The sequence below is a fragment of the Corvus moneduloides genome, chromosome 34 (assembly GCF_009650955.1).
Source record: "Corvus moneduloides isolate bCorMon1 chromosome 34, bCorMon1.pri, whole genome shotgun sequence".
Classification (NCBI taxonomy): domain Eukaryota; kingdom Metazoa; phylum Chordata; class Aves; order Passeriformes; family Corvidae; genus Corvus; species Corvus moneduloides.
The window spans coordinates 350,277-361,439 of NC_045509.1; the positions used below are offsets into that span (position 1 = coordinate 350,277).

At 69.8% G+C, this 11,163-nt stretch overlaps 1 protein-coding gene across 1 annotated transcript in view; it reads left to right on the forward strand.

Annotated features, from left to right (window-relative positions):
* LOC116437213 (spectrin beta chain, non-erythrocytic 2-like) overlaps nucleotides 1–11,124 on the forward strand; it is a 17,118-nt gene extending 5,994 nt beyond the window's left edge. Inside the window, exons 10-30 of the mRNA XM_032094812.1 lie at nucleotides 6–536; nucleotides 629–831; nucleotides 916–1,006; nucleotides 1,705–1,851; nucleotides 2,386–2,649; nucleotides 3,671–3,895; nucleotides 4,165–4,254; nucleotides 4,557–4,826; nucleotides 5,324–5,454; nucleotides 6,110–6,314; nucleotides 6,491–6,865; nucleotides 7,119–7,363; nucleotides 7,578–7,716; nucleotides 7,886–7,970; nucleotides 8,097–8,293; nucleotides 8,530–8,687; nucleotides 8,906–8,981; nucleotides 9,081–9,229; nucleotides 9,979–10,152; nucleotides 10,592–10,634; nucleotides 10,759–11,124. Coding sequence (XP_031950703.1) covers nucleotides 6–536; nucleotides 629–831; nucleotides 916–1,006; nucleotides 1,705–1,851; nucleotides 2,386–2,649; nucleotides 3,671–3,895; nucleotides 4,165–4,254; nucleotides 4,557–4,826; nucleotides 5,324–5,454; nucleotides 6,110–6,314; nucleotides 6,491–6,865; nucleotides 7,119–7,363; nucleotides 7,578–7,716; nucleotides 7,886–7,970; nucleotides 8,097–8,293; nucleotides 8,530–8,687; nucleotides 8,906–8,981; nucleotides 9,081–9,229; nucleotides 9,979–10,152; nucleotides 10,592–10,634; nucleotides 10,759–10,980 — 4,020 coding nt within the window. The 3' untranslated portion in view covers nucleotides 10,981–11,124. The remainder of the gene's footprint in view (nucleotides 1–5; nucleotides 537–628; nucleotides 832–915; nucleotides 1,007–1,704; nucleotides 1,852–2,385; nucleotides 2,650–3,670; nucleotides 3,896–4,164; nucleotides 4,255–4,556; nucleotides 4,827–5,323; nucleotides 5,455–6,109; nucleotides 6,315–6,490; nucleotides 6,866–7,118; nucleotides 7,364–7,577; nucleotides 7,717–7,885; nucleotides 7,971–8,096; nucleotides 8,294–8,529; nucleotides 8,688–8,905; nucleotides 8,982–9,080; nucleotides 9,230–9,978; nucleotides 10,153–10,591; nucleotides 10,635–10,758) is intronic.
* The last annotated feature ends 39 nt before the right edge of the window (nucleotides 11,125–11,163 follow it).

Below are 11,163 nucleotides of genomic sequence, written 5' to 3' on the forward strand. Positions count from 1 at the left end.
GAAAGCTGCGGGAGCTGCGGGCCGAGGGCGAGAAGCTGCAGGGGGAGCAGCCGGAGCGAGCGCCCGAGATCCGCGAGGGGCTGGCGGGGCTCGAGGCCGAGTGGGACGCGCTGCGCCGCTGCCACCGGAGCCGCGAGGAGTCCCTGGGCCAGGCGCGGCGGCTCCAGGGCTTCCTGCGGGACCTGGCGGCGCTCCAGGCCTGGCTGTCCCGGACACGCGCGGCCGCCGGCTCCGAGGACGTCCCCGCGTCCCTGGCCGAGGCCGAGGGCTCCCTGCGGCAGCACGAGAGCCTCCGCACCGAGATCTCGCACTACGGCGCCGATTACCGGAGCGCCCGCAGCGCCGGCCGGGAGGTGACGCGGGGACAGACGGACCCGCAGAGCCTGTCCCTGCTCCAGCGCCTGGAAGCGCTGGACGCGGACTGGGAAGAGCTGGGCCGGGTGTGGGAGAAGCGGCAGCGGCTCCTGGCCCAGGCTGTCGCCTTCCACGTGTTCCTGCGGGACGCCAAGCAGGTGGAGGGGACGCTGGGGAAGCAGGTGAGGGGGGATCCGGGGCGCGCCGGGGAATCCCGGGGCTCCGGTGCCGTCCCGGTCCCGATCCCGGTCCCGGTCCCAATCCCGCTCCGCAGGAGCACACGCTGGCCCACACGGAGATGCCGGGCACGGTGCCGGGTGCGGAGGCGGCCGTGCGGAGGCTGGAGGAGTTCCTGGCCGCGCTGGACACCGGCGCCGAGCGCGTCCGGGCGCTCACGGACACCGGGCGGAAGCTGCTGGACGAGGGCGGCGTCCACGCGGAAAAGGTGCGGGAGACGGTGGAGTCGGTGGAGAGCAGGTGAGGGAGACCCGTCCCAGTTTGTCCCAGTCCCGTGCCGTCGCCTGGGAATGGGGTCTCTCACCCGCCTTGGCCCTGGCACAGGCACCAGAAGATCCGGGAGTCGGCCCAGGAGCTGCTGGGGCGGCTGCGGGATAACTGGGAGCTGCAGAAGTTCCTGCAGGACGGGCAGGAGGTGAGACGGGATCGGGACGGGATGGGATGGGATGGGATGGGATGGGATGGGATGGGAAGGAGAACACAATGAGCTGGGATGGGATTAGGATTGAGATCAGGGATCGAGATGGGGTTAAGATGTGGATGGGATGAGGATGAGAACTGGGCTGGGATGGGACTGTGGGAAGAGGTCCTGACCTGTGTCCCCCATCCCATTCCAATTCCCGTCCCCGTTCCCATCCCCGTCCCCATCCCTGTTCCCGTTCCCATTCCCGTTCCCATTCCCATTCCCATTCCTGTTCCCGTCCCCACCCCCGTCCCCGTTCCCATTCTTGTTCCCGTCCCCGTCCCCGTTCCCATTCCCGTTCCCATTCCCATTTCCATTCCCATTCCCATTCCCATTCCCATTCCCATCCCCGTCCCCACCCCCGTCCCCGTTCCCATTCTGGTTCCCCGTTCCCGTCCCCGTTCCCATTCCCGTTCCCATTCCCGTCCCCGTTCCCATTCTGGTTCCCCTCCCCGTCCCCATCCCCGTCCCCATTCCCGTTCCCATTCCCGTTCCCATTCCCATTCCCATCCCCGTCCCCACCCCCGTCCCCGTTCCCATTCTGGTTCCCCGTCCCCGTTCCCATTTCCATTCCCATTCCCATTCCCATTCCCATCCCCGTCCCCACCCCTGTCCCCGTTCCCATTCTGGTTCCCCGTCCCCGTTCCCAGCTGACGCTGTGGCTGAACGAGAAGCTGCCGGTGGCCCGGGACGTGTCCTACGAGGGCACGCGGGACCTGCAGGGGAAGTGGCAGAAGCACCAGGCCTTCGCCGCCGAGCTCGCGGCCAACCGGGGCTGGCTGGAGGCGCTGGAGAAGGTGGGAACGGGGGAAAACAGGGGGAAAACGGGGATCCAGGAGGGGGGCGGCCCTTGGAAAAGGTGGGATACGGGAGGGGGGGGTTGAGTCACAAAATTCCGCGGGTCCAACCTCAGCGATTCCGTGGTTCCGTGGGCCCAGCCTTAATAATCCCGCAATTAAATGGGTCCAACCTCAAAAATTCCATGGCTCCAACCTTGACATCAACAATTTACTGATTTTTTCGGGTCCAACCTTAACAATTCCATGATTTTGATCCGACCTGGGTGGTTCCATGGGTCCAACCTCAACGATTCCACGGGTCCAACCTCAACGATTCCACGATCCCGTGGGTCCAGTTTCAACAATTCCGTGGTGATTCCACGGTTCCGATCTTCTGATCCCACAATCCCACGGGCCCAACCTTGATAGCGACAATTCCATGATTTTTTTGGGTCCAACCTTAACAATTCCATGATTTTTTTGAGCCCAACCTCGCTGGTCCCACGGGCCCAACCCGTAACTCTGTGCCGCCGTTCCCGTGTCCCCCCACAGGATGGGGAGCAGCTGGCGCGGGCGCGGCCGGCGCTGGCCGGACAAGTGACCGCGCCCCGGCAGGAGCTGCGGGCGCTGTGGGCGCAGGTGGAGGCGGCGGCGGCCGCCAAGGGCCGGGGTTTGGCCGAAGCCGCGCGCGCCGAGAGCTGCGCCCAGGCCTGCGCCGGACTCCGCTCGTGGCTCGCCGGGGTCTGCGCCCAGCTCCGCTCCGGCCACTGCGGCCAGGACCTGACCAGCGTCGGGGTGCTGCTCACCCGGCACCAGGTCAGGGGGACGCCGGGGAAGGGGTGGGGTCAGGGAATGGGAATGGGAATGGGGGGCGGGGGGAGGGGGGCGAAGGTTTGGGGTGAAGGTTGGGGGTGTGGGGCTCAGGGGCAGGGTTGGGGTACGGCTTTTGGGGTGGGCTTGGGATGCAGGTTTGGGATGCTTGAGTTTCGGGGTGCAGGGTTTGGGGTCCCCAGGTTGGGGGGGGTGGGTTTGCGGTGCAGGTTTGGGGGTGCAGGTTTGGGGGTGCAGGTTTGGGGGTGCAGGGTTTGGGGTGCAGGTTTGGGGGTGCAGATTTGGGGGTGCAGGTTTGGGGTGCAGATTTGGAGGTGCAGGTTTGGGGGTGCAGGTTTGGGGTGCAGGTTTGGGGTGCAGATTTGGAGGTGCAGGTTTGGGGGTGCAGATTTGGAGGTGCAGGTTTGGGGTGCAGGTTTGGGGTGCAGGTTTGGGGTGCAGATTTGGAGGTGCAGGTTTGGGGGTGCAGATTTGGAGGTGCAGGGTTTGGGGTGCAGGTTTGGGGTGCAGGTTTGGGGGTGCAGGTTTGGGGGTGCGGATTTGGGAGTGCAGGTTTGGGGTGCAGATTTGGGGGTGCAAGGCTTGGGGTGCAGGGCTTGGGGTGCAGGGTTTGGGGTGCAGGTTTGGGGGTGCAGGGTTTGGGGTGCAGGGCTTGAGGTGCAGGTTTGGGGTGCAGATTTGGAGGTGCAGGTTTGGAGGTGCAGATTTGGAGGTGCAGGTTTGGAGGTGCAGGTTTGGAGGTGCAGATTTGGAGGTGCAGGATTTGGAGGTGCAGGTTTGGAGGTGCAGGTTTGGAGGTGCAGATTTGGAGGTGCAGGGTTTGGGGGTGCAGGTTTGGGGTGCAGGGTTTGGGGTGCAGATTTGGGGGTGCAGATTCTGGGGTGCAGGGCTTGGGGTGCAGGTTTGGAGGTGCAGATTTGCGAGGCAGGGTTTGGGGTGGGGGGGATTTTGGGGTGCAGATTCTGGGGGATCCCCCGGGGGTCGCTGAGCCCCCGCGCCCCCCCAGCTGCTGGAGACGCAGGCGGCGCTGCGGGAGCAGGAGGTGGGGGCTCTGCGGGCGCAGGCCGGGGGGCTCAGCCCGGGGCACCCCCGGAGCGCGGGGGTGCAGGAGCAGGTCCGGGACCTGGAGCAGCAGTTCCGGGAGCTGCGGGAGCCGCTGCAGGAGCGCGGCCGGAGCCTCGCGGCCGCCAGGGAGCTGCACCAGTTCCGCAGGGACCTGGAGGACGAGCTCGTGAGTGGGGGGATGCCCCCGGGAACCCCCCCCAAGGGCTGTCACTGACCTCTGGGGCCCCTGGTCCCGCGTTCCCGATCCCAAATCCCTGATCCCCACCAACCCAAATCTCCTCCTCAATCCCTGACCCCCAGTCCCTGATCCCCTCCCATCCCTGTCCTCACAGTGTCCCGGACCCCTGGTGACCCTGACCCCCAGTGACCCCCAATGACCCCCAGTGACCCCCCAGTGACCCCCAGTGACCCCCCGCTGTCCCCCCATGTCCCCAGCTGTGGGTGCAGGAGCGCCAGGCCCTGGCCGTGTCCACGGACCACGGGAAGGACCTGCCCTCGGTGCAGCTGCTGCTCCAGAAGAACGAGGTGGGTCGGGGGGGGTCTCCAAACATCCCCCTCTATCCCCTGTGACCCCCAGAGACCCCCCTGGACCCCCAGGACTCGCTCCACGACCCGGGGGGTCCCACAGATGTCCCTCCCTCTGACCCCCCCAGAGGTTCTCTGGCCCACCCCTGCCCCCCCAGAGACACCCCCGGCACGTTCTGTGGCCCCCCCCGACCCCCCGTGTACCTCCCATTTCCCCCACAGACCCCTCCTAGACCCCCCAGACCCCCAATCCCCCCCCCCCAAGCCCCCCCAAACCCCGCTGCCCCCGCGTTCCCCCGCAGACGCTGCAGAAGGAGCTGCAGGGCCGCGAGCGCCGCGTGACGGAGCTGCTGGAGCGGGGGGTCCCCGGCTCGGGGGTCCCCGGCTCGGGGGTCCCCGGGGGGGTCCCGGCGCTGCGGGAGGCCTGGCGGGAGCTGCGGGCGCAGGCGGCGCGGAGGCAGCGGAGCCTCGAGGCCGCCTTGGCCGCCCAGCGCTTCCTGCGCGACGCCGCGGCCGCCGAGGCCTGGCTGGGCGAGCGCGAGCTGCACATGCTGGCCCAGGACAAGGCCAAGGTGCGACGGGGCCTGGCCACCCCCTGGGGACAGCAGGGTGGCCCCGCTTCGGCTGGGGTGGGGCGGGGGAAGGGGTTTATAGGGGGGTTGGGGTGTCCCAGGGGGAGCAGGGGGGGCTGTGGGGGTCTATGGGGGGTCCCAGGGGGATTGGGAGGGGTCTCTGGGGGTCTCTGGGGGTTCCCAGGGGGAGCGGGGGGGGCTGTGGGGGGTCTATGGGGGGTCACAGGGGGATTGGGAGGGGTCTCTGGGGGTCTCTGGGGGTTCCCAGGGGGAGCAGGGGGGTCTCTGGGGGTCTCTGGGGGTTCCCAGGGGGAGCGGGGGGGGCTGTGGGGGGTCTATGGAGGGGTTCCAGGGGGGTCCCGGGGGAGCAGGGAAGCTGCTGAGGGGGTCAAGGGGGCTGTGGGGAGGGGTTTGGGGGGGTCACAGGGGGAGCTGGGGGGTCTCTGGGGGTGGGGACATGGCTGTGACCCCCCTCCCGTGCCCCCCGGTGTCCCCAGGACGAGCCGGGCGCCCAGGCCATGCTGAGCCGGCACCTGGGGCTGGAGCAGGAGCTGCGCGACTACGGCGGCACCGTGGAGCTGCTGGCCGAGCAGGGCCGGGCCATGGCGGCCAGTGGCCACCCCGACGGGTGGGGACAGCCTGGGGACACCCCCGGCACCGTGGGCATGGTCCCTGTGTCCCGTGACACCCCTGTCCCAGTGCTCGCTGTCCCCTGAGATCCCTGTGTCCCCTGTGCCCGTGTGCATTGTCTGTCCTCTGATGGCCCTGTGTCCCCTGACGCTCCTGTCCCCTGTCCCCGGGGTGACACCGCTGTCCCCTGTCCCCTGGGTGACATCACTGTTCCCTGTCCCCTGGGTGACACGGGTGATGTCCCTGGGGTGACACTGCTGTCCCCTGGGTGACACCGGTGATGTTTCCGGGGTGACACCACTGTCCCTGTGTCCCCTGGGTGACACTGGTGATGTCCCCTGGGTGACACCGCTGTCCCTGTGTCCCCTGGGTGACACTGGTGATGTCCCCTGGGTGACACCGCTGTCCCCTGGGTGACACTGGTGATGTCCCCGGGATGACACTGCTGTCCCCTGGGTGACACGGGTGATGTCCCCTGGGTGACACTGCTGTCCCCTGGGTGACACGGGTGATGTCCCCGGGGTGACACCAGTGTCCCCTGTCCCCTGGGTGACACGGATGATGTCCCCGGGGTGACACCGCTGTCCCTGTGTCCCCTGGGTGACACTGGTGATGTCCCCGGGGTGACACCGCTGTCCCCTGTCCCCGCCCAGCGAGCGGCTCCGTGCCCGCGCCGCGCAGGTGCAGCGTCTCTATGCGGGGCTGTGTCACCTGGCCGGGGAGCGCAGGGCCACCCTGCAGGGCCACCACCGGCTGTGCCAGCTGCGCCGGGACCTCGATGACCTGGAGCAGTGGATCTCGGAGCGAGAGGTGGTGGCGGCGTCCCGGGAGCTGGGGCAGGACTTCGAGCACGTCACGGTGAGGGGACACGGGGGGCACGGGCACAGTGACACTGAGGAGTCCCCGTGTCACCTCAGTGCCAGGTGGTCCCCAGGTCATCCTGACACTGGGGGGGCCCCGTGTCCCCCTGTCACCGGGGGTGTCCCTGTCCCCGGCAGTGCCCCCTGACCCCGGCCTGGCCTGTGTCCCCGCAGCTGCTCCGGGACAAGTTCCGGGAGTTCTCCCGGGACACGGGCGGGCTGGGCCAGGAGCGGGTGGACGCGGCCAACGCGGCGGCGGCGGCGCTGATCGCCGGGGGCCACCCCGAGCGCGCGGCCGTGGCCCAGTGGCAAGCGGGGCTTAACGAGGCCTGGGCCGAGCTGCTGGAGCTGGTGGCCACGCGGGCGCAGGAGCTGGCGGCCGCTCACGACCTGCAGCGCTTCCGCCGCGACGCGCGCCAGGTGCTGGCGCAGCTCCGGGACAAGGCCCGGCAGGTCCCCGAGGAGCTGGGCCGGGACCTGCGCGCGGCCGAGGGGCTGGAGAGGCAGCACCGCGCCTTCGAGCACGACGTGCAGGCCCTGAGCGCCCAGGTGAGGGGACACGGGGGACGCAGGGAGGGACAAGGGAGGGACAGGCCGCGGTGCAGCAGGTGGCTGCGAGCCGCATGCGTCACCTGTCCCACGTCCCACTCTTGAGGCGACTGCAGTGCAAGAGGTGCCTGTGAGGGGACACGTTCCGTGCCACACGTGTCACGCCTGTCCCCTGTCACTCCTGTGCGGTGAGGAGGGGGATGTGTGCCATGTCACAGCTGTCACACGTGTCCCGTGTCCCCTGTCCTCGCAGGTGACCGCTGTCCAGGAGGCCGCGGGGCGCCTGGCCGCGGCGTACGCGGGCCCACGGGCCGAGGAGCTGCGGGCGCAGGAGGGCGCGGTGGCCGCGGCCTGGGCCGAGCTCCGCGGGCGCTGCCAGCGCCGCCGCCGCCTGCTCGGGGACACCGTGGAGCAGTTCCGGTTCCTCCGCGCCGCCCGCGACCTGCGGCTCTGGATGGACGGGATGCAACTGCAGCTGCAGGCCCGGGAGCGCCCCAGGTGGGACATGGGGACGCCCTGGGGACATCCCAGATGTGGGGTGACACATGTGGGGACAGCTCTGGGGACATCTCGGGGACACCCCAGGGACACCGCAGCGACCCCGGCGTGGGGCTGTGACCGCGGCCACCCCGGTGGCTCGGCCCCGCGCGGCTGCGCCCAGGTGGAGCCGGGGTGTCCCCGTGGTCACCGCTGGTGTCCCTGTGCCCCGCAGGGATGTCACCGCGGCCGAGCTGCTGATCCAGCAGCACCAGGGGCTGCGGGCGGAGCTGGAGGCGCGCGAGGGCTCCTTCGGGGCCTGCGTGGCCGCGGCCACGGTGCTGCTGCAGCGTGGCCACCACGACGCCGACAAGGTGGGACGTGCCTGGCACCCTGTGTCCCCGTGTCACTGTGTCTCCACCCTTGTCACTGTCCCCATGTCCCCAGCCCCACATCCCCCCGTCCAAATCCTCGTCTCTGTGGTGCCGTGTCCATCCCATGTCCATCCCGTGTCCATCCCGTGTCCATCCCGTGTCCCCCCAGCTGTCCCAGGAGCTCCAGGAGCTCCAGGAGCGCCGCAGGGACATCGGGGAGCGCTGGCAGGACAAGCTGGAGTGGCTGCAGACCGGTGAGAGCTGGGGACGCCCCGTGTGTCCCCAGTGTCCCCTCTCGGTGCCCGGGGGTGGCTCGGGGGTGGCACAGGGGGGGTCCCTGCCCCCCGCTGCCCCCCCGGTGACCATCCCCGTGTCCCCAGTGCTGGAGGTGCTGGTGTTCGGGCGTGACGCGGCCACGGCCGAGGCCTGGCTGGCCAGCAGGGAGCCCCTGGCCCGCGCCCCCGAGCTGGGCTCCAGCCTGGCCGAGGCCGAGACCCTCCTCAAACGCCACCAGAGCTTCCAAAAGGCCGCGGCCGCCTGGGACGAGAGATTCGCTGCCCTGAGTCGCCTCACCACGGTGGGGACATCGGGGGGGATGTGGGGGGGAAATGGGGAGGGGGCGCAGGGGACGTGGTGGGGACAAGGGGAAGGGGGGGCACTGGGGGCCGGGGTCACTGCGACACCCAGGGGACACAGGGTGGGAGGGGGCTGGGGGTCCCTGGGTCACCTCTGTGCTCTGGGTGGGGTCCCCATGGGGTCCCCGTGACCCCCCCCCGTCACCGCGGTGTCCCTGACCCCACTGTGCCCCCCCAGCTGGAGGAGAAGGAGCGGCGGCGGCGCCAGGAGGAGGAGGAGGCGGCGAGGAAGCTGCAGCCCCCCGAGCCCCCCCCGGCCCAGGATGAAGTCGGAGGGACCCCCCCGGTGGTGCCCCCCGAGAGCCAGGACGGGGGAGGGGGCTGGGAGGTGCAGAGGTGAGGGGGGGGGTGCGGCGGGGGGGGACATTCAGGGTCTGGGGAGGGGATTTTGGGGGGAACATTGAGGTTTGGGGCAGTTGGAAGAGACCCCCAGTTGGGGGGGGGCTGGGGGAAGGTTGGGGGGGGAAAGGGGGCCGGGGAGGGGAGGTGTGGGATATGGGGAGGGGGTTCTGGGGCTGACAGGGGGTCACCCCGTGTGTGCCCCCCCTTCCCAGGGCCCCCACCCCCCAGAGCCGCCCAGCAGAGGCCCCGGCCCTCAACGGGATCCGCCCCGACGGCGCCGCGGGCCAGGTAACCCCCAAGACCCCCCCAAAATGTGGGGGGGGACGCCCCCAGACCCCTCTGGGGGACCCCCCTCCCCTCACCCCTGTCCCCCTTTTCCTCCCCCAGGTGCCCAACGGGGCGCAGGAGGGGGGGCCCAGCCCGGGGGGGGTGGCGGCCACGCTGCCCCCCCGCCCCCCGCCCCCGCCCGAGACCCTCGAGGGGGGGCTGTGCCGCAAGCAGGAGCTGGAGGCGCCCGGCAAGAGGGCGACCAACAGGTCAGGACGGGGACACCCCCGGGGACACCCTGGGGACACCCCCCGGCCTTGGGGACACCCCCGGGGACACCCCCGGGGACACCCTGGGGACACCCTGGGGACACCCCCGGCCTTGGGGACACCCCCGGGGACACCCCCGGGGACACCCTGGGGACACCCCCCGGCCTTGGGGACACCCCCGGGGACACCCCCGGGGACACCCTGGGGACACCCTGGGGACACCCCCGGCCTTGGGGACACCCCCGGGGACACCCCGGGAACACGCCCCATTCGTGGCCACGCCCCTTCAGACACACCCACACAGCACAGCCTTATTTGGGTCTCTTGGCCACGCCCACATGACCACGCCCTGCTTTGGCCACGCCCTTTACGTGCCACACCCCTCCCTTAAAGTCCCAAGCGCCCCCCCAGGTCCTGGCAGAGCCTGGGCTGTGTCCTGGAGGGGTGATGGGCTCAGAGACCCCCCGTGACCCCCCGGTGACCCCCCCAGGTCCTGGCAGAGCCTGGGCTGTGTCCTGGAGGGGTGATGGGCTCAGAGACCCCCCGTGACCCCCCGGTGACCCCCCCCAGGTCCTGGCAGAGCCTGGGCTGTGTCCTGGGGGGGTGATGGGCTCAGAGACCCCCCATGACCCCCCCGTGACCCCCCGGTGACCCCCCCAGGTCCTGGCAGAGCCTGGGCTGTGTCCTGGGGGGGTGATGGGCTCAGAGACCCCCCATGACCCCCCCGTGACCCCCCCGTGACCCCCCAGGTCCTGGCAGAGCCTGTACTGTGTGCTGCGGGGGGGGACCCTGAGCGTGTTCAAGGACGCGCGGGGGGCGGGCGCGGGGGTCCCGTACCACGGGGAGCCCCCCACCCCCCTGCGCGGCGCCCGCTGCCACCCGGCCACGGCCTACCGCAAACGGAAACACGTGTTCAGGCTGGGGTACGGGAAAATGGGGAAAAATGGGGGGAAAATGGGGGAAAATGGGGGGGGAATAATGGGGGGAAAACGAGGGGAAAATGCATGGGAAGATAATGGGGGAAATGGGGGAATAATGGGGGAAAAATGAGGGGAGAATGCATGGGAAGATAATGGAGGAAATGGGGGAATAATGGGGAGGAGATGGGGGAAAACTGGAGGAAAATTGGGGGAAAATGAGGGGGGAAATGTGTGGAAAACGGGGGGAAAAGTGGGAGGAGATGAGGGAAAATGGGAGGGGAAATGGGGGAAAAATGGGGGGAAAAGGGAGAAAAAAAAGGAGGAATGACGGGAGGGATGTGAGGGAAAAATGGGGGGGAAATGCAGGGGGATATGGGGGGGACACGGGGGGGACACGGGGGGACACAGAGGGGTCCTGTGGCTGATCCCGGCCCCCCCCCAGGCTGAGCGATGGGAAGGAATTCCTGTTCCAGGCTAAGGACGAGGTGAGACTCCCCCCCCCCCGTGCCCATCCCCGGGACGTCCCCTGGATGTCCCCTGACCCCCTGTGCCCCCCCGGTGCCCCCCCGGTGCCCCCCCGGTGGCCCCAATGTCCCCGTGTCCCCCCAGGCCGACATGGCCTTGTGGCTCCGGGGGATCGAAGCCGCCGCCGGGGCCGCGCTGGGCCCGGGGGTGCCCCGGGAGGGCTCGGGGGTCCCTGGGGGTCCCCCCAAGGGGATGTCGCGGGCTCTGAGCCTCCCCCCGGTGCCCCCCCCCGCCGAGGGGGCCCCCCGGCCCCGCGAGCCGAAGGAGAGGGAGAAACGCTTCAGCTTCTTCAAGAAGAACAAGTAGAGCTGGGGGGGTCCCGCAGCCGACGGAGGGACACGGGGGGGCCCCGCTGGGGGGGACGAGTGTCCCCCCCCCCCAACACCCCCCCATCGTCCTGGTGATGTCTCCATGCAGCCCCCACCCCAATAAAGTGATTGGAGACAGAGACTGGGGGGTCTGAGTGTGCTGGGGAGCGGGCGGGGGGGG